The sequence below is a fragment of the Mercenaria mercenaria genome, chromosome 17 (assembly GCF_021730395.1).
Source record: "Mercenaria mercenaria strain notata chromosome 17, MADL_Memer_1, whole genome shotgun sequence".
In the NCBI taxonomy this organism is placed as follows: Eukaryota; Metazoa; Mollusca; class Bivalvia; order Venerida; family Veneridae; genus Mercenaria; species Mercenaria mercenaria.
In genome coordinates this window covers 30,664,398-30,687,207 of record NC_069377.1, presented here as the reverse complement: position 1 = coordinate 30,687,207, position 22,810 = coordinate 30,664,398, and the positions used below count along the sequence as shown (strand labels likewise).

Genomic DNA, 22,810 nt, shown 5'->3' with positions numbered 1-22,810 from the left:
GTACTGAGGTGCTTTGAAAGTTGTCTTTAGGCCGGTTTCGGCAGGCCTTAAATTGTGTTTCTCCTGTTGCTTTGGTTTCTTTAAAGGCACTGAGTATACATGTGTATATGGTTTTGGGAAGGGCCGTTTACTGTTGTTGCAAGAACTTGTGGCTCGACCCATTTGCTATTTTTTTTTTGGCTGTACATGTACACTTATTGATATATGTTAATGTAAATAATAATAAGCAATAAAATATGATTAAACTAAACTAAACTGTGTTTATGGTTTCTGATGTTTCCTTTCTATGTATACTAGTGCATTTTGTACATTGTGCCTCTCAGTACCATTACTTATGTAAGGGGATAACTCCTATACTTACACTGTTATGCAACTTTGGGACACGGTTGGGCTTAAGTTTGTATGTTTTGCTGGATTCAACGTGGCACCGACACAATTATAGGTCATATTGCAACTTTCCAGCTTTGATGGTGCAGGAAGACCCCAGGTGCCCCTTCGTGCATTATTTAACCACCGACCTTCCGCAAGCCAGCTGGATGGCTTCCTCACATAAAGAATCCAACGCCCCGAGTGAGGCTCGAACCTACATCGGTGAGGGGCAGGTGATTCAACGTCAGCGACCGTAACCACTTTGCCCTGGTTGGGCTTAAGGCTTAGTATTTGGATTTGCGTTCAGTAAATTAGTAGAAGCTCTTCAGTTCTGTTTTTGCTACCAACTGTTCTAAGGCGGTGACCTACTGTATTCCTAAATATGTTAGTATTAGCCCTATGGTCTATTTGTTTTACTTTGTCTACATGTCTATCATTTACATATCCATACATACACAGATAAAGGTTTCTGTTTTTGTTGGAGCATGGGTATTTCTGTTGAATCTCTTGTCATTTTACAATATATTTTTGTGAATAAAGTACACATCAGTTGTAAATTCAACATACTGTTTTCGAATTGACCGGACAATCTCATTGTACGAATGTTTAAGAATATCCTTATCAGTAGATTAATGTGTTTACTATCTCAAAAAGAATTTATATATTCGCAACATACTAAAACGAGCCACTGTACGCATGTTCTTTAATTCACAATATTTGTGGTTTTATCATTATTATTATTATTATTATTATTATTATATTATTATTATACCAGATTATACTCGGCAATCATCTATACTGTAACTCCTTTCTGTTCTTACTCGTATTTGTTTGAAGTCAGCGTTTCACACGGTACTTTATCTATTGTATTCAAACAATAATTTTATCTCTAAATTAGGTAAAAATAGGATACCGACAAAAAGGGAACGTTTATAAATTTTATAAACCTAAGTTATTATTAACATTATGCTCTCTTAATCTCATTTGAATACCAGTAGTTTAAATTAACGAACTTTAACGCATTATTGATTGATTATTCATGTATTGTATTACAATAAACAAAAGAATGTGCTATTTAAAATTATATCGACTGATTTATAAAAGCGAATGTTATATATTATTGTATAAAAACAAACGAATTGTATGTAATATCTTAAGTTTTTTATTTTAATTAATTTTAGGAATGGGATTTACAGTTTTGTTTGTTATTTTCTGTCTGGTGTTCGGCGTGTTTTGGAGTTTCGAATCCCTGTTATGCTTATTACTTGCGCTTTTTATATGCGTATTGTATGACATGTATAACATTATAAAAAGAATCTTCTACATCTGTTACTACAAAATTACAAGAAGGTTTAGTCCTAAGAAATTAATGGACGCAAATGGGTTCAAAGGTAACAATCTTTTTTTTTTGAAACTTAATTTTCTTTTGTTACATTCTTAACTTGCAAAGTATCATTTCTTTGTATTAAGGTAATGGACCCGTAATAACACTCGGCAATTTCCGTGTGATTACATATTCTCGTTTGATAATTCGGCATTCTTCGGACATAAGGTGTCGGCCCGGTACAATTTCTCCTTCTTTGCTGTATAGTAAAACAAGCACTTTTGGACATGGATTGTGAATTTCACAACAAAATTGCAGCATTGACAGCTCTGTATTTCTGAAGAGTAATACTATCCCAGTCAATATATCACAGAAAAACACCACCATCAACGATGAACTTTTTTTGCTACACATCAAAGTATCTAGTCCATGTTTAAATTTCCCACTGACATCTGTCATGGCCACCAGTCTGGTGTAGTTTTTTAATCCTTCCGCACAGAAATGTAATCCTGAAAAACACACATAGAACAACTGTTAAAGACATCAGAAATGACAAAAAATGTACACAGTATCAATAAAACATTTGGAATATAACAGTCAAAGTAGGGATAGCGTTAAATTGGGAACTTCAAAATTTCAAAGAACTACTTTCTAGGATACAACGACCCGGAAGTACTTCTATACGGGGTGACACCTAAATCTTATCAAATTTTTTAATTTAGCCAAATTTTTCCCATAAAATCTTGTAACTTAGGGTTTTGCGAGAAAAGTTACACAAGACATTGTCATCGCAAAGAAAATTTTGTCCCGCAGAAACATTTCAAACATTAGACCTACTTTGCGGAGAAATTGGCTCGGAAACCGGAATTTTGAGAGAAAAAGGCACATTACAAAATTTGCCTTCCTTCTGAAAATTTCAATCAGATTTTCATGAAATCAACTGTGATATCACTAGTTAATGCTTATAGTATGTTTTATGTAACTTTAAGCTTATTTATTTTGAAAAATGATGTATCAAAATGAAAATTTACTTTAAAATATGCAATTTTTAGTAAAAATGCATAATTTACCCACTACAATTGCAGAAAAATGAAACCTTTTAATGATTGAAAGACCAAAGCCCACAAGCAAAGACCAATATGTGATTATATTATGACAATTACTGGAAGTAAAACAGATCAATACATCACAGCCTATCTTAAAATGAATTATTTCTTCGGCTAGCCGAACAATGCCTGAAGCGCCAAATGCAAAGCCGATCCGCGCCATCTTGGAAGCAGGCAAGTGCGGAAGGTCAAGAACTCCAACTGGAGCCAGACACAGCTCAGGGTACCCCTGAAACTATCAAGCAGTTACTGACATTTTAGGCTACAGTTCTGACTAAAGACATTAGGACCAGAGGGCAATGCACCGGTGGAACATGTAAATCGCTTACCGAAAACTAAACCGTCATTCTGCGGTGTTACACTGGGAATCACAGCTTCTGCCCGCTCGACTTAATAGGTTGGTCTGGTTTATGGTAGCTGCTGACTAGTTGTACGATTCTAAATTTCCTTCTGACATATGGAATTCATCGCCTGCAAATGACAAAAGAAAGATTGTGAACCGGGTGTCGGCCTTTCTGAGAAACAGCTGAGTGTGTTGTGTATAGTTTCTAAGTGTGATCAGGAACACCTATAGAAAAAAGTGACATAATATTCACAGATTGGTACCATCTATCATTTCTTTAATCATTCTGATATCAACTGGTTCAGGAACTTTACAGGAAGTCTGTCATTAAAACACTGCAACTGAATACTTTTCTACATATATGTTAGCTGAAACAGTGAAAAGAATATTAAAATAACTATTACCAGACAACCTCTTTCAGCACAGACAACAAAGTATCTGAAATGCACATTTAAAAATTGAAACACATAAATGCTATGAAAAAATAACATACAGAAAAACATGAATAAAAGTCCCAACAGGAAAAGTCCTATCTAAAGAATGAAGTAGAATGAATCGAGCAAAACTGAAATACAAATACCGTCAAGTTGTGTTTCCAGTCGGTACCAGGACAAATACATATTAAGGAAACTGCACGAGGCCGACCCAGGAATCAGCCCCGTTAAATATTTTCTTAGTAACACAGACCTGCATTGTAAACCTGAAAAGCAAATCAGAATAGAAGCATCCCATTCAAGGCAGAATGTATCTGACGACGGCCTGATGCGGGCTGAAGCTGAAAGCTCGGAATATGTTCTAAACTGAAAAAAACAAATGAATAAATAAAATAATACACAAACAACAACAACAACAACAACTATTTTATCACACTGAAGCAACCTCCATGTAATTCCCTGTGTAATACAACCAATGTCCTGTCAGTGTAAAGAAAACTTGTTATACATTAATAATGCCGACAAATGCACTCGGCACACCGGTAAGCAATGTCCTTCAATGCCAAAATGCCGGTAGCACATTGGATTTGACTGAAATGAGAAAAATAATTATTTCGTGTAATATTAGTTATGCGTCTCATACGCAAGGGAACGAACATTCACGCAATTTCTTTATATCATATATGAGACGCCTGCTGACTGGCTTTAACATCAGTTTATTACATGAGTACCTATAAATAGTAACAAATTTGTGCTGAAAAATATCCCATTATCGCATTGCGTCATGCATTATCACATTATCATAATAAGCCCCGGGGCCATTATCGATAATGGCCCTGGCGTTAGCGCGGGAAATTAACGTCCGTAAACAGAAATGACGTCATCGCGTTTCCTGGAGGTAAAACAGCGAATATTTCCGTTTTATTTTATCATCTTGAGCGTAACATCGTGTATTATTCGTGAAATATCGTATTTTTATCCCTAAATTGTGGAATAAGCAAGAAAGTACAACTATCCAGGTATTTGATTTTATACAGTAGATCTAAATAGACTCTTATACAAATAATATAGAAACTGAAAAGCTGAAATTTATTGTTCCAGAAGATGCAAGTAGACCTACCCATAGAAATGACACAAAAATACATTTCTTACTATATTATAGGTAAACATTTAATAAACAGGTAAATACATGGGAGAGCGGTGCCTTTGAGTGATAATGACCCTGGCAAGGTGATAATAGCCCGAGGGCCGGTTCGAGATCCAGGCCCGACAAGCAATCAGTCTCTCCGACTCCTGTTACGAAACCGACTATAGCCTCATTTATAAACCCATCCTGTCCAAAATGTACAGCTTCCACACATACGACACTGTTCATCCACGGTCTACTGCGGCACTTTGTAACATGTTCACATATATATACTTATAAATTCTTCGGAAAAGAGACGCTATGCGAAATAGAATTTTTTTAAAAAAAATTTAAGAAATTTAAATTTATATTTTTTTCTTAAAATTAAAGTGAAAAACTATGTGTCTTCTTTTTATATAGCCTTTTTAAAGCTTCCTGCTTGTTCAGTATCTTTGCACTATAGTAGAAGACTGACAAATCAAGAGGAGACAACTATTACTCAAATTTCAAAGAAAATTCAACTACTGAATTTTTAAAATTTGAATAAAATTAAAATTTCACAAACCTTGGAAATATCCTTTTAGCCACTGATTTGTATTGTTATCAGCTACTAGTGTGTGAAGTTTCATGACTGTAAACCCTATGGTTGCTGAGATATTCCACTTTCTGAATTTGCCATATAGGTGTCGGCCCGGTACAATTTCTCCTTCTTTGCTGTATAGTAAAACAAGCACTTTTGGACATGGATTGTGAATTTCACAACAAAATTGCAGCATTGACAGCTCTGTATTTCTGAAGAGTAATACTATCCCAGTCAATATATCACAGAAAAACACCACCATCAACGATGAACTTTTTTGCTACACATCAAAGTATCTAGTCCATGTTTAAATTTCCCACTGACATCTGTCATGGCCACCAGTCTGGTGTAGTTTTTTAATCCTTCCGCACAGAAATGTAATCCTGAAAAACACACATAGAACAACTGTTAAAGACATCAGAAATGACAAAAAATGTACACAGTATCAATAAATACATTTGGAATATAACATGTCAAAGTAGGGATAGCGTTAAATTGGGAACTTCAAAATTTCAAAGAACTACTTTCTAGGATACAACGACCCGGAAGTACTTCTATACCGGGGTGACACCATAACTCCGAACAAAAGCGGGAAATGCCGAAACCTCGTACGGAGAATTCTTAATTTGCCGATTGCTGTTGTGGATTCAATACATAACGTTCATGGTATGGATAATAGCCGTAGAGTATTCCGTTCTTTTGTTCGAGAATCATGTTTTAAAGTTAATTGTTAACGATTAATTTTTTTTTTTACTTTCTAGTAATGTTTTATTATCAGTTTTGACTAAATGATGAAAGGGAAGTCACTTTTGTGACTTATTGTACGCTATGTTTATTTCAGTTATGTGTCTTCCAACAGACGTAGACATGAACTTACATCTAACAGAAAGTCGTCTGCTACAAGAATGTACATTTGCTCACACAAAATTTTGGACTGAGAATTTCATGTACGACGCTTTGTATTCCCGACAGGCAGCAATACATGTAGCAGGGCGGTATATACGCTACAAATATCCAATAAAGTTGTTTGAAAGCTTTGAAATAATTTCTCATGTAAGTTGTTTTTTGATGAAGTAAAAATCAAGTTACACTTTAAACTTTAGTTTATAAAAATACTTAAGTTGTCTAATTGGAGGACATGCAAAATTTCAGTGATGAACGCGTACATTTAGAAGCATTAAGAGAGGTAATCAAAGAATGGTATATTATTAAGTTAAGGGTAGATTTCCCGGAAGTACAGAACACCCCAAACAGTGGAATCAAAATACTTTCTACTCTGATAGAAAAATCTATAAAAACCTGTCCAAAGATTATTTGGAAGCATAAAACGCAAGCAATCAACATCATAGCAGACTTGGTTTTATTGTGTCTGTTCCTGAGAGGTTATATAATACCCCCATCGTACTCAGCCACGTTCACATCACGTCCTAAAAAAACTGGCAGGACGCAGTAAGAACTTGTACAACGTAGAAGGAACGCAGTAGACACCGATAAGGACGTGATATGGTCTTCATGGACGTGGAGGACGCGGTCGAACTTTGGACATGTTCAAAGCAAACGCAGTGAGGACGTGGTCGAATCAGGACGCAGTGAGAACTTAATAAGGACGGTAGTAACGACGGCATTTACGTAATAATAACGTAACTAAAACCTAGTAGGTACTTATTTGACGAAACCTAGTAGGTACTTATTTGACGAAGCCCGCCCGCTTAGCTCAGTAGGTAAGAGCGTTGGTCTACGGATCGCGGGGTCGTGAGTTCGATCCTCGGGCGGGGCGTCTGTTCTCCGTGACTATTTGATAAACGACATTGTGTCTGAAATCATTAGTCCTCCACCTCTGGTTCATGTGGGGAAGTTGGCAGTTACTTGCGAAGAACAGGTTTGTACTGGTACAGTATCCAGGGAACACTGGTTAGGTTAACTGCCCTCCGTTACATGACTGAAATACTGTTGAAAAACGGCGTTAAACCTAAAACAAACAAACAAACTTATTTGACGAGGTAAAAGCGTGGTGCGGACGGGATTAGATTGCATGTCGTTCTCACTGGGTTGTCACTGCATTCTTGCTACGTCATTGGAGCCAACGAAGGTAGCGAGAACGTGATAAGCGCGTGGTAAGCGCGTGGTGCAATCTGACTGCTCGTAGTAAGGACGTGGTGAGCGCGTGAAGACGCGCGTGGTAAGAAATTAGTGGAAACGTGTTAGACGCAGTGAGAACCTAGCAGGGTCGTTGTAAGGACGTAGTATGAACGTAACATTTTTCGAATTTGACCCCGTTCCCGCCGCGTTCATCGAAATTTTCAAGACGTAGTGCGGTCTTCATGGTCTTCGTCTGAGTGTAATGGGGGCTTAATGTGCAACACTACTCATGTCTCCTAGCACCGGCTTTAAGCAGAACTGTATTAAAGGCAATATGAATATTCTCCATGATCTAAAAGGACCAGGAATTATAACAACACTGAGTCCGAGTACGGGTAGACATTTTACAACAGCCACACAGCACTTAAAGACTGTTGTGATAGTTGATAAAATATGTCAAAGACACTCTGGAACGCAACCAAGCAAAATAACAGCAGACTAGGTTTGATAGAGTCTGTTTATAAGAGGTAATGACGTCCCCTAGCACCGGCTTTAAGCGGAACTGTGCGGGGTGGCCTATCTGCAGCTTCCATACGACACTTATAGACTGCTGTTGTGATATTTTGATATTTAAAATCTGTCAAAACATCATTTAGAGCGTAAAATTGAGTCTGTTCATAAGAGGTAATGAAATGTGCAACACCTCTCACGCCCCATGACACAAACTTTAAGCGGAAATCTACGAAAGACAAAATAAATGTTCTCCATGAACCAAAAGGACAATGAAATATAATAACTCTGAGTCCGAGTATGGGGAGACGTTTTACAACAGACACACGAGACTTAAAGAATGCTATGTCAAATTTATATGATAATAGGAAATATCATTAAGAAGAAACACACATTTTATGTTTATAACAACAAATGCGGCAGCAAAATTATAAACAAAAACATTCTAAATACAATTCGTCAATAAGAATGGGGGTCAACCGTGTTGTTGCACTTATAAAATAGACTGTCCCGGTTTATAGGTTGGTCAGGGCTATATGTATTGTATTTTGCCATCGAAATATTTCTATGAAATGCTTCTTCCCCTTCCATTTGGATCCGTCCATATTTACAAACACGTTTGTTTATTTTATGGACTGTACTCTCGCACGGTATTAACAAAACGCGATAACTGTGGCCTTTATTTACTAATACCGGATCAACCCATAACAATGAAATAGGGAATCAGGTGGAAACATTACATGACAAATATCTTATATCACAAAACCGATGTAAGTTGCGGCGTGGTCTAGTGGATTACACGTATGATTTGTAAGCTTACGGTGCTGGTTCGAATATGGGACGAGCTACTTTTTTTTTAAATTTTTTAACATGTTTTTACCTGGAAAAGAATGCAGGCAAAACTATTTGTATCATGATTTTCTTGTGCACTTATACTAAGTACATATTAATATTTTTCAGAAGATCTCATATGAGAATCGATGTTAAATCTATTAACATTGCAAAATGAATAGAGAAAACTCTTGTAAGAATGAAAGCAAAAATAAATACAAAAGATGATATAAAAAAGACCTGCAAAAAAAGAATTAGTAAAATCATTTTTAAAAAAGAAGGACTCGAACCTACACCATACAAACATAAAAAGAATAGAGATCCAACACACTATCCACTTGACTACAAATCTGTTATGGAATGACGCATCGTGTCTAGAGTAAAGAATACTACAATATACAAATGAACACCACTTATCGGAAAATACACCTGCTTTACCTGTTTTTGGATTTTACCAGGTACCGTTAAAATAAAATTATCGCGATCCATTAATATTTGTAACAATAACATGTTAAATGTTACTTTTGAGAAAAGGGGAATCGGGTAGTGAAACCATTAACCGTGACAAAATAGTTGTACTACTTTTGAATTGTATTGACTATAAAAATAACCCTGATTTACCATGAAGTAAACCCTGAATTACCAATAAAGACATAATCGACTTTTCCGATAATGTTTTCGTTATCGTTCTCTATTTTTATATACCCTGTAGACCAAGCGTTCTACTTGATAAATAATATTTCGTGATGTCATTGCACGCGGTGTTGGCGGGGAAAACAAGCACACCTGAAGTGAAATATTCGAATCATAATTCAGTCATGTTTATAGTTTCGTAGGAAATATGGTGAACAAAGTCAGTTACTAGTACCTTACTTTTGTGTTTATACGTTTTCAGGTCATTTCCTGGGATGAAACTGCATTTTACGTGTCACAGTAAGTTCTTAGATATACTGATAAGTGTTTATGCGCCACCATTTTATCCGTGCATCACCTAGAAGGAACTGAAGTGTCTACTCTAATTGGAAGTAAAGATAAAACCGTAGAATTCCAGAAAAATGATTACGTAAATGTGACACAGAGCTTTCAAGAATTTCACTCTACATATTTCAAAAAGGTCAAACACAAATGGAAAAGTGTGTGAGAATATTACAAAAATACACCCGTTTGTTTATAAAAAGATGGTGTTGGCATCAAATATGAGTTAAATCAGCTTATAAGTAAAAATACAAATATTGGTGTCTATAGTAATTAGAGGAATTCTGATTTTCTGTGGCTTTATGGTACCAAATTTGTCAACTGTATGATCGGAAAAAAGCGCCAAATTTACCTTCAAACATGGAACTTTCTATTACAAAAATAGTCACAGAGCCGTACTTTGAAAGCATGTTTAGCGCACATTTAGGTTATTTAGAGAAAACATTTCAATAAAAATATTATAAAATATATGTGTTTTTATATAGACCAGTGTTCTTTCGTCGTAGTCTTTAGGTAAAGGTTGTTTATTATAGTGTCACCCCTACTGAAAGGGCCAGCCAATTTGGCTTATGAGACACTTTTATTGTGCGTACCAATTACCTCCCAACTCCTACCACTATGCCAGGCGCCAGGCGGATAGAAGTCGGTAACCATTCATTTTACTAGCTCGCGGCTCACGAACCGGCCATTTCGGAACGAGTCTTATGACAAACATCCCCCGGACGAACGATCCCCATGGGGCTCGAACCTTCGACCTCCCGATCCCGAGGCGGACGCCTTAACCACTAGGCCACGGTGACCGGTGTCTTTATTTGTACCATTTAGTTTTGGCTATGACAGTTAATTAGATGAATGGGATTTCTACCACTTGCGTACATTTAGTACTTGCTTTGATAGTTCTCAAGACTTGATTTTTATATCATTTATTAAAACATCTTTTTATTCACGTGCCATGCATTCTGTTACCATTGCGCGTGTTAGGGAATACTCTAGTTGCTTCCTCGCTTGGCGCTCATCTTCGTTTGGACTTGTGTTAACTGATAATAAAAATGTAATGATGAAAAGGCAATGGTATATAGCTACGTCTTCCCGTGGTTCATATGTTTTTATGCAGAAACCTGTGTTTAGGACGAAAATTTTGATTTTCTGAGCTCCCTGACGTTAGAGTTCATTGTTTACCACAAAGAGTGTCCTGTGCGCGAACTGAGAGGGATCCGTTTAATTATTTACCACAGGGAGGGATCCGATATACATAGGTCACTAAAAGACTAGCAAATTTAGCTATATTTATACGCGCTATACAAAAAGTGAAAACTGTTTTTAATTGTTATACTTACCAACCAGTTTGAAAGTTAGTATGATATTATTTCATATCTTTACTATTTTTTTCTGTAAAATGTATGAAAAGATTGCATTAGCCATAATAACAACTATGCAATAACCAGACATTTTGTAAACAAAACAACAACAAAAAACGTTAAACAGTTAACCCTTCTTATTTGACGATACAAAATTAGTACATACATAAAAATAAACCGTGTACGAAGTATGTAACTTTATCTATTTATTGTGTGTAAACATTTGAATATGACTTGCTTAATACCCGCTTTACTTGAACATTAAACATCTGTAAAATAGCCGTTCTACATGAAGATTGTATATTTATAAAATAACCGTTGTATTGGAAGTTATAGATCTGTGAAATAAACATATAATCAACCACGTGTACAAATGAATTACACATGTTTATATTTGATATTGTGCATTCTGACTGGTGTTTTGTGGATGTTCAATGGTTTTCTGTGTATTGTGGTTGGGTTGTTTATATGTTTAACTTGTGATGTTCATGCAATATGGAGGAACGTGCTGGTATTACCAATCTGACTGAAGTACTTGATCTTCTAAACGAAGATCTGAGAACGACCCATTCACATACGTCTTCTGTATATTTTGGATTTCCAGTATTGCTATTTTTATTTTAACCAATCAGACGACTTGTTCGAATGCCAAAGAGTAAGAAAAATATGCGGTTATTTCAAGGCTCGAACCCGGGACCCCTCGCTTACAAAGCAAGTGGCCAACCGACTGAGCTAACCGGTCATCTGACACAATACGACATCAGAATTGTAAATATTAAAAGTCAAGGCTACAGGTAGATTTGCAAAATGTTGTAAGCTAGGCTCAGATTGGCTAGCGAAAGGGTCGTCAGAACGAGGCCATGAATAGGTCGTTCTCAGATCCTATGCGTAGCGTAATAGGATATGTACTTTAGTCAGATTGCTGGTATTACATTTCTGCAAGATGAGGAGAAGGTATAAACCTAAGAAATTGATGGACACCAATATCTTCAAAGGTAAAAATGATCAATTTTCACATGTATACTGTCCTTAATGACCCTTTTTGAATGCAATAAAATATACACAGTATTTATGCCATATACCAGAGTAATCAAGTTTAAAAGATTATGTATAGGGGTGATAGTGGAATATCGGACGGAAGGTGGCCGTTTGGATCAGGTTCAATTTTTACTTATTTTTTAGACCGGGCAGTTTATATGTACTAGAAGAAAAGGTTAGATAAAGCAGACACTTATTATACTGTAAATAATGCCATATATATAAATAAAACATACATGTGGGCAAATATCAGAAAATAAAAAAGGGCAAGTTTAGTTCTGCTGAGCATTTAGTATTCATGGTGATATTTCAGGATAATTGGCTGTTCATTATCCGTCAGTTTATCCAAAATTTGCACCAAACAGTTTCTACTCTCGTGCCGCTTGATTCAGCTTCACCAAACTTGACCGGACGCATTGTGATTTTATTGAAAAGGTTTCGCTAGACTTAACATACAGAGCTAAAATGAGAAAAATCTTTGACACTCTTGTCCAAAGTCGCAAGACCCAGAGCTTAAATATTTGGTATGTAGTATCATCAAGTGGTTCTATACAAAATATTTTCATTCCTGCCCCTGACGTCAAAACTGTCCCCTATCTGATTTCACTTGTTGTATATCAAATCATAAATGCAGCTGCTATTGTGCAGACAAGGGTTCCTTTTTTTGTCAAATTAGCGTCGCGCCGACACAATTTTAGGTCGTATGACGACTTTTCGGGGGTCTCCGTGGCCGAGTGGTTAAGGTCGCTGACTTAAAATTACTTGCCCCTCATCGATGTGGGTTCGAGCCTCACTCGGGGCGTTGAATTCTTCATGTGAGTAAGCCATCCAGCTGGCTTACGGAAGGTCGGTGGTTCTACTCAGGTGCCCGCTCGTGATGAAATAATGCACGGAGGGGTGTGGGAACGCTAAATGATACAATACGCTAAATGATACAACTGACGTTTAACTTAAATGATACAAAACTGACGCTAAATGATACAACCGACGCTAAATGATACAACATTTTGTCTTCCTCTACCATCAAAGCTGGAAAGTTACCATATGACCTATAATTGTGTCGGTGCGACGTTTAACCCAAACAAAATGACGACTTTCCAGCTTTAATGGTGGACCCAGATCGTCCGTAAGCCAGCTGGATGGCTTCCTCATATGAAGAATTCAAAACCCCGAGAGAGACTCGCACCCACATCGAAGAGGGGCAAGTGATTTGAAGTCAGCGGCCTTAATCACTCGGTCATGGAGGCCCCTAACCGCATTTTCTGATTGTGTTTACATTAGACATTTACAATTATAGAGAATTCTGCGCAAAAAGTCGCTAGGGGGCGTGAGGGTTGTTCCACATTTCATTACCAAGAACAATCTGCTATCATGTTGCTTGGTTGCATTCTATGCTTTCAAAGCATCTTTTCACAGATTTGAATAAAAATGCATTGCTAGCGATAGTTTAAAAGTGCCTGATTTACATGCTCTTCAAACGCACCACATGTAAAACTAAATTTAGGACATATAAATCACCGATGTACACAGGCAAATCGTGAAAAACGTCACTGTTATCCTCTGGGTTATTACCAGTCCGAAAGAATCGAATGAGTTGTTTACAACGAAAATGTTTATAAGTCTTTCATATAATATATGTTTTCCTCTGCAGTGATATGTTTGCCAACAGACGTTGATATAGGTCTACAGATAACAACTGGACGACTCCTGCGCGAATGTGGCTTTGGTCAAACTGAATTCTGGGTAGAGAATTTCGTCCATGATGCGTTGGCAACTCTGAAAGGAGAAATAAAAGTTACAGCATATCATATGACATATGAATACCCGATTAAGATGTTTGAAACATTCAAAATAATTGCTAAGGTAGGTATGCCTTTCAAATAAGTATAAACATGTGAAAAATAAAACAAATACAGTTCAGGAACTCACATTTAAGTAATCACATTTTAAACCAATGACAAACTGATCTGTTCATAGCACCTTTTGTCATTGTATATACATGTATATATTGATATATTTCATATTTTCATGGCAAAACTGCATTATTGTGCAAAAAGTAACTTGTGATGTAAATAGTCATGTCTGTTTCAAAGCTGTAAACTTAAATTATTAAAAGAGTGACGCTAACATAAAGACTGCATATCTATCATATTTACTTTATTCGGAAATCGTTACTGTCGACCATTTTGGACATAATGGAATATCACGTGACTTACTCAGGTGCCTCAGCGGGGTGCGACATGCGTAGAACGACCGCTCAAGGTCTGTACTGAGCAAAACCGATGTTAAAATCCATTTCTTTTGTTATTTGTAATTTGTAAACCGATTACAATTTGGGAAACGTACATTTTTTTCAGATTGTATACTGGGATGATACGTCATGTTATATGAAGCAGACAGTGATGAGGAACCTTGATAAGAAGGAATGTGCAACAATTTTATCAATCCACAGACTGACTGGAGTAACAACGTCACAAGTACTAAATGTTTTGGGAAAGGATTGTGTCCAAAGTAAACAAGTTCTATCGAATTTGGTTCGTAAGCTTCAAGAAATAAACATGGATATTTCTAAGAAGCTATAAAGTTAAATTAGTTAATGCATTTCAAGCTTCAGCTGTGTCATCAAGTGCATTGGACAATGACATAAACTATGCATGGAACTAAACCTGGAAAAGGAAATAAATCATGTTCACACTGATGAACCTTATAGGTTAAATTTGCTTGCACATTTTAAATAATCAAATTATTTAAGGATACTCTAAGGGGTGAAACATTTTTGGACATTGTTTTAGTTTCTTTTTCATATCAATTCACTATACTTTCCTCTATTAGATGCAAAAAAATAAAAATAAATAATAAAAGTTCAACTATAAAACCTCCATTTGATTAATTTCCAGGATAAACAGTAAATATTTGACATGTGTTTACAATAACACTCTTCTGAAAAGAACAGCAAGGCTATAAATTTATTCACAGTACTCGGACCATCAGCTTAGTATCTGATTTCCTGAATCTCAATACTGATAATAGGTGGGCCGATGATCTAGTGGAAACACGCTTGACTGTCAGTCCAGAGGTCCGGGGTTCGAATCCCGGTCCAGGCAATGGAAAGTTCTGAGATGCTCTTCTTGAGTGTCTCCCACCTAACTAGAGGCCTGTACTGGTTCTTCCCAGGAAAAACGGCTTCGCGTGTATCGGTGCTATACACCGGGCACGTTAAAGAACCAGACTGTCTATTCGAAAAGAGCTAGGCTAAGTTAACCGGACACATCTGTATCTGAAAAGTTCTCTCTGTCTGTTCTAGGGGCCTTATCTCACTCTGTCCCGCTGGTCAGGTCGCTCTGTGTCTGTACTAGTAGCGCCCTGTGTGGCTGCAGTATATGTAAAGCACCCTTGAACGTGTTTATCATGAAAAGGGCGATAAATAAACCTGGTATAATAATAAATAATAATAAGAAGAAGAAGAATGTGGTCATCCAAGGCTCTAGAGGGAGCATTAGTGGGAGTTATATTGCTTTGAGTAACTGATTTTCACCAGCTAGATATAATGGCTTTTTACTGGCTGTCTTTGTGGAAAGGCCTAATTATTTGTGAATATTAAGTATTAATAATGTTATTAATACATGGCAGGATGAGCTATAAAATTGTATCACATTGAGCCCATTCTTGAATTATATCACGTTTAATTCAATGGGGGGAAGGAAACAGAAAAATAATTGATTTGTCTGTGACTCTTTTTTTCCTGGCAATTTAGGACAAAATTGTGAAACACTTTGATAGTTTATTGACCTCCCATACTGCACACACAGTTGTGGCTCATTCGAAGTACATGTACTGATGAGAGATTTGAATCTGTTTGAAGATGACAAGAGAGTTTTACCTATTTGGTTATATTCAAAGAGTCTCTCAATGCACAAATGTTATTAAAATAGTACCATAGTATATTTCTATCTTTTACCTTCAATTTGGTATGCTACACTTTATGGTTTTTTTTCTGAGAAATGTGGAGAAAACTCTAATTACCGTTTGCATAATAAATGTTAAAACAGGTCACCCCTCCACCCCTTAGAGTTTCCTTAAGCGCCACTGAAGTCATTGTTTATGTATCAAGATACATCTGCACATATTGATAATAAGTCTAACGATATACTACGCACAGTGTGGTTCGGACTCTGTTTGCGGTGTTTTCAGTGACTCAAGGGAGTCTATTCCTACATTCTATTTTATGGAATATGATCGGGTTAAGCGTGTCATTTCCCAGTGGGATTTTGCCATTGACTATTTCAATGCAATTCTCCATTTGAATGTTTTGTCCTTGTTGTATAATAATTATTTATTTTCTGTATGTAATATATCATTGTACACAGTGTTGTTTGGTTTCTTTTTGTGGAGGCTGTGATAGTGAAACAATGTCATCCCTTTTTTATTTCGTTTACTATCAATTGAATATCAATATGAAAACAAGAAATACAAAACATTCTAAAAATCATTCGGATAATGTTACTTTAAAATGACTGCATTCAATTCTATTAATATCATTAATGTTGTTATTTCCTATAACTTGCAGACTAATTGAACCTTAAATACCCGTTCTGTTTGGACATATGTATTATGTATATAAAATAGTATAGAACAATGAACCACACAAATGAATGACATACATTCTTATGAGTGCAGTACAATTGGTGCTCTGTGCATTCACAGTTAGTTTCTTTGTATTTTGATTACGCTGTTTATATGTTAAGTTGTGCAAGAAAGTGTCCCATGTATAACTATAATTAATTCCGACATTTTAACCACCATTATATGCGCAAAAGTCTTGAGCCTTCCTCTCTTAGTTTTTGACCGACTCTTCTTTTAAACATTTATCAGTGCATGTTTATTCATATATAGAGATGCTTATTCACAATTAGTTCATTGTTGTTTAAAAGATACAAGTAAAAACTGTTTTAGTTTTCGGTGTATATATGTATATTTTACATACTCTATGTTTATCTGTCATAACAAATTATTAACAATTTGTTTTGTTTGCATTTTTTATTCTGGAAAGGTTCGGTCAAAATTATCAATTAGTTTTATGAAAATGTATAAAAATGGCCACTCTAAAAACAGGTCCTTCTGATTGGAATCAAAGTCCTTATGGTCTGAATTAGGCGTTTTCAAATTAGGATTGGATTTTTATAATAATGGCAAGGAAATGATGATGATAATGAGTGATATTGAAGATGATGATAAATGAATAAATGGACGGTACTGATGATGGCTGATTTGACGAGAAAATGATGATAAATGATCATGATGATAATGATGAATGATTTTTTGATTAAGAATAATATTGGTGATGCCGAAAAACAGTACTGATGAAAAAATTAATACTGATGAAAGTGTTGGATGTATACTACTATTGATGATGATAAATGATAATGATAAGTATGCATAGATGGTGAGCTATCACAACCAGTGCTCATGAAGTACAGTGTACCTCAAGGGCCTGTCCTGGGGACCAAAGAATTACACAATGTACACAAAACCAGTCAGAGCTATCTGAAGAAAGTGCGGACTCCATTGGCTTCCTGTGCAGTGTAGGGTAGATTACATATAAGGCACTCGAAGATCAATCACCAGCTTATGTAGTAAACATATTAGAAATATATACGCCATCCAGAAATCTGAGATCGCAGAATAATGCATTAAAACTAGTGAGAAAAAAGAGGGAGGACACGCTAACCACAAATAAGACGACATACGCAACACAAGATACAAGACGGACAGAAAACAAGTTGAAAATAGGGGAACCGCCTTGGAACGGTCAGTAACCTATATAAAGGAAACAGGGAGTTTAAACGCGTTTAGGGCATGCCAACCTCGCACTTTCCCTATTTTCAACATGTTAGACAACACAATGTAAATAAAATTATTCTACGCTGAGAAAGGCTCTAACATTAGTGAAAAATACCAGATCATATTAAGTAAAACATAAAATTATGGTCAATCTAAGGTATAATTACACTAATGTACTCAACAACTTGTCTTGAGTCAAGAGCACCAAGAGCCTAACTTTTAAGAGCACGAAAAAGAAAGCTGCAAGACAAAATTCCAGTCCCTCCGTCCGTTTTTTAGCTCACCAGAGCAATGCTCAGGTGAGTTTTTGTGATCGCTCGATGTCCGGCGTCCGTCGTCTGTCTGTCTGTCAACATTTAGTTTGTGTATGCGATAGAGGCTGTATTTTTCAACTGCTCTTCATGAAATTTTGTCAGAATGATTATCTTGATAAAATCTAGCCGAGTTTGAAAATAGGTCATTTGGGATCAAAAACTAAATCACTAGGTCAAATCAAAGAAAAACCTTGTGTATACGACAGAGGCTGTAGTTTTCAATTAATCTTCATGAATTTTGGTTAGAATGATTGCCTAGATGAAATCTAGGTCAAGTTCGAATATGGGTCATCTGGGATAAAAAAATTAGGTCACTAGGTCATTTCAAAGAAAAAACTTGTGTATGTGATAGAGGTTGTATTTTTCAATTGATCTTCATGAAATTTGGTCAGAATGATTGCATTGGTGAAGTCTAGGTCAAGTTTGAATATGGGTCATCTGGAGTCAAAAAGTAGGTCACTAGGTCAAATCAAAGAAATACCTTGTGTATGCGATAGAGACTATATTTTTCAATTGATCTTCATGAAATTAGGTCAGAATGATTGCCTTGATGAAATTTAGATCAAGTTTCAATATAGGTCATCTTGGGTCAAAAAGTAGGTCACTAGGTCAAATCAAAGGAAAACCTTGTGTATGTGATAGAGGCTGTATTTTTAGCTCACCTGAGCACGAAGTGCTCAAGGTGAGCTTTTATGATCGCCCTGTGTCCGTTGTCCGTCGTCGTCCGTCCGTCCGTCGTCAATAATTTGACTGTTAACACTGTAGAGGTCACAATTTTGACCTAATCTTAATGAATGAAACTTGGTCAGAATGTTACCCTCAATAAAATCTTGGACGAGTTTGATATTGGGTCATCTGGGGTCAAAAACTAGGTCACCAGGTCAGATCAAAGGAAAAGCTTGTTAACACTGTAGAGGTTACATTTATGACTATATCTTCATGAAACTTGGTCAGAATGTTAATCTTGATGATCTCAAGACTCAGTTTTAATCTGGATCATGTAGGGTCAAAAACTAGGACACCAGGTCAAATCAAAGGAAAAAGCTAGTTAACACTCTAGAGGCCACATTTATGATCATATCTTAAAGAAACTTGGTCAGAATGTTAGTCTTCATGATCCATAGGTCAAGTTCAAATCTGGGTCAGATGGAGTTAAAAAGTAGGTCACCAGGTTAAATCAAAGGAAAAGCTTGTATACACTCTAGAGGTCACAATTTTGGCCCAATCTTAATGAAACTTGGTCAGAATGTTACTCTAAATAAAATCTTTGACGAGTTTGATTTTGGGTCATCTGGGGTTAAAAACTAGGTCACCAAGTCAAATCAAAGGAAAAGCTTGTTAACACTGTAGTGGCCACATTTATGACCATATCTAATTGAAACTTGGTCAGAATGTTAATCTTGATGATCTATAGGTCAAGTTTAATCTGGGTCAGATGGGGTCAAAAACTAGGTTACTAGGTCAAATCAAAGGAAAAGCTTGTAAACACTCTAGAGGCCACATTTGTGATTGCACTGATTGTTTTACTACGTTCCTAAATATTATATTGAATGTATTTGCTCTCTGTGAGAAAGTTGCTGATCAGTTCCTCTCAAATCTGATTTGAGGGGATAATTGATTTCCTAAAACCATTTTTCTTTTCTGTCGCACTTTTGTGCTGGTTTTGCTAATTCAGTTTTTTATTTATATGAGTTCTTATAGAAGTTTTTAGAGTATGGGTTGTCTGGGGTCAAAAACTAGGTCACTAGGTCAGATCAAAGAAAAACCTTGTGTATGCGATAGAAGCTGTATTTTTCAATGGATCTTCATGAAATTTGGTCAGAATGATAGCCTTGATGAAATCTAGGTCAAGTTCGAATATGGGTCATCTGGGGTAAAATTCTAGGTCACTAGGTCAAATAAAAGAAAATACTTGTTTGTACTCGAGATTTTTGCTACAATTTAATGATAATTGGTCAGAATATTTTTTTTTCCATGAAATCACTAGGTCAAACATGTTTACACTGTTATGGTGTGTTTCTCAGGTGAGCGACCTAGTGCCATCTTGGATTTTCACATTTTCACATTGTATCCTCTTTTGATAAACTTTTTAAGATGTACTTTAGTCAGATTGCAATCTAAGATGCCAGCTGTTTCAAATCGTTACATTTTAAAATCATGTATATGTAAATCATATTCATATACATGTGCATGTAATTTGTCGTAATATTTCGGCTTTCTATATTTACAAATAGCTTATAACTTATAAAAGTTTGCTCGTCTCTTATGATCTAGGTTTGGCAAAACAAATTACAACATTCCAGATAATGCTACTTTTAAAAACCATAATTATCATATGACAAAAGATCTACACGTACTTAAATGTGAATTGTTGTGAATTATATGCCATCAAAGAGGTTTTTGAAAAATTATTTTTTGTGAAAAATACCATATATATCAGTGTACAGCGTCATGTGCATCATTCACTTTTATCCCCTTTTTTCATGATTTGATGTTAGTTTAAAATTTCCTTTGCTACGAAAGCGGAATCATTTAAAGATCTAAATGGAAATGTTAATCATTCATTGTACCAGTAGAAAACGCGTTAATGCCTTCCTTTAAAAACACGAAACCCAATTAAAAACTAAACAAAACATTTCAAATCCAATTTAAAAACACAGTTTTAATGTAAAAAAACTGTTTGAAATAATTTCAATTAGTTGCTGTTCAACGCTTCAGCATTCATTTTCTTCTGGCTTTCATTTTTTCCTATTAAAGACCTTTTCATAAAAAATTATCTTAATTAAATTCATCCATTACTTATATTTTTTACGTTTGGCATTTCTGAGCTTAATTATTACCCCTTTCGAAATTGCCACCAGTTTTGCATCTTTTATTCCAGTTAAACTAATTTGGCGTATTGTTTTTAATTCGTTGCGAATGTTCTCAAGCGTTACATCATTGACATCCTAAACCCTGATTTTGATCTCCAGAGTCGTGGCCACATCGTATACAAAAATTATATTGTTCCTATGGACTGTCTATGTCGGACCTCTTTTTTGCTCTTACGCATCCACGACTTTCTCTGTCAGTATAGCAAACCTTAGACAATATAAGCCTTTTAGAATCACTTAACCTTTACCCTGCTAAATTTCTAAAATTGGACTGGTACATCATTTTATTTGGGCAGTACCACTTATTATTCAAAGTAGTGTTCACTGAAAATTTACTGACTGAAAAAGCGAACAGTGCAGACCATGATCAGCCTGCTGATCTGCACTGGTCGCAAAACCAAATCCGCCAGCAGGCTAAGGGTTAATTAAGACATTTTGTTATTTCAAAATTCTTACAACAGACATGTTTATTGCCAGATATTTACGTATTGTTTACAGTTTACCTTTCAAAAAGGATATCAAGAAGGTCAAATCAGTCCCTTCTCATGTAATAAAAAATCCTAATCATAACAAATTTTTGCAGATGATCAAACAGTCCTTCAAATCTTTTTCAGGTGTACATCTTTGTATTTGTCTTTTATGTACTACTTTGAGAAATACACATTACTATAAAAAAATAAAAATTAATACTAATTCTAACACGACCAACAAATAACCTGCATACATGTAGAGCAAAATCTATCTCGGGTTATTCTGCAATAAACCACTCGCGTGCAATGACGTCATCCGATCCAGGTGCGTAGCACGGTCGTAAAAAGTAGTTACCATTTTGTTCTAACACTTTTGATACTAGTATGTCGTGTTAGAATCGAAATTATAAGTTCCCAAGTGTGATTTATTGTAGAATAACTAAGGCATGAGTGATATATTGTTTCGCATAAGAACTCAAAAAAATAATAAGTTCCCAAACGTGGTTTATCGTAGAATTTAAGAAATAATAAGTTCCCAAATGTGGTTTATCGTAGAATAACCCGAGTTTTGAGTTCTTATGCGTAAGAATATATCACGAAAGCCGTAGGCCTGAGTGATATATTGTTTCGCATAAGAACGAAAAACTCGGGTTATTCTACGATAAATCACACTTGGGAACTAATTATTTCGATTCTAACACGACATACTAGTATCAAAAATGTTAGAAAAAAGTGGTAACTACTTTTTACGACCGTTCTACGCATCTGGATCGGATGACGTCATTGCACGCGAGTGGTATATTGCAGAATAACCCGAGATAGATTTTGCTCTACATGTATATAGGTTATTTGCTGGCCGTGTCAGAATTCTTAATTAAACTCTTGTTCGGTATGGAGTTTTACAGCTCTCTTAAAACTATCCGAACATACAACACTTCCCATGGAAGTAGAGGTACACATAAATATATACCTAGCACATATAAACATAAACACACACAAAAAAATAAAGAACAAAATACAGAACGAATATACAGACATAAAACATCCATGAATAAAGAATACAGCAGGGCTATCGGTAAAAGTCTAGGAAAACAGCGAAAGTAAAAGTAGAAGTAACTCTTTTTAGGGCAGTACTGACTTCAGTCAAGTGTTCTAAGAAAACAGAAGGAATACACATAAATGTATACAGAGCACAGGTATAATATATAAACACAAATGAATTCAATGACAAAACACAAA

General features: G+C 35.8%; 2 protein-coding genes and 1 long non-coding RNA gene across 4 annotated transcripts; 2 read left to right on the top strand and 1 right to left on the bottom strand.

Annotated features, from left to right (window-relative positions):
• The first annotated feature begins 1,451 nt into the window (after positions 1–1,451).
• Positions 1,452–10,135, top strand: LOC123535842 (protein THEM6-like). Its single transcript, XM_053527554.1, has 3 exons — positions 1,452–1,760; positions 6,124–6,335; positions 9,598–10,135. The coding sequence occupies exons 1-3, from the start codon at positions 1,553–1,555 to the stop codon at positions 9,637–9,639; spliced, it is 462 nt and encodes a 153-aa protein (XP_053383529.1). The 5' UTR covers positions 1,452–1,552; the 3' UTR covers positions 9,640–10,135.
• Positions 1,754–6,127, bottom strand: LOC128549881 (uncharacterized). The gene is made up of 3 exons (XR_008367990.1): positions 5,268–6,127; positions 3,141–3,270; positions 1,754–2,202 (listed from the first exon to the last, which is right to left on the bottom strand). It is a non-coding gene; the product is annotated as an uncharacterized LOC128549881 (long non-coding RNA).
• A 1,165-nt stretch (positions 10,136–11,300) lies between the features above and the next one.
• On the top strand, positions 11,301–17,093 carry LOC128549880 (protein THEM6-like). Of its 2 annotated transcripts, XM_053527551.1 has the most exons (4): positions 11,301–11,553; positions 11,968–12,030; positions 13,725–13,936; positions 14,431–17,093. In XM_053527551.1, the coding sequence occupies exons 1-4, from the start codon at positions 11,409–11,411 to the stop codon at positions 14,653–14,655; spliced, it is 645 nt and encodes a 214-aa protein (XP_053383526.1). In that variant the 5' UTR covers positions 11,301–11,408; the 3' UTR covers positions 14,656–17,093. The 2 variants fall into 2 exon arrangements, with proteins under 2 accessions (XP_053383526.1, XP_053383528.1); XM_053527553.1 differs by having other exon boundaries at positions 11,301–12,030.
• Positions 17,094–22,810: the final 5,717 nt, after the last annotated feature.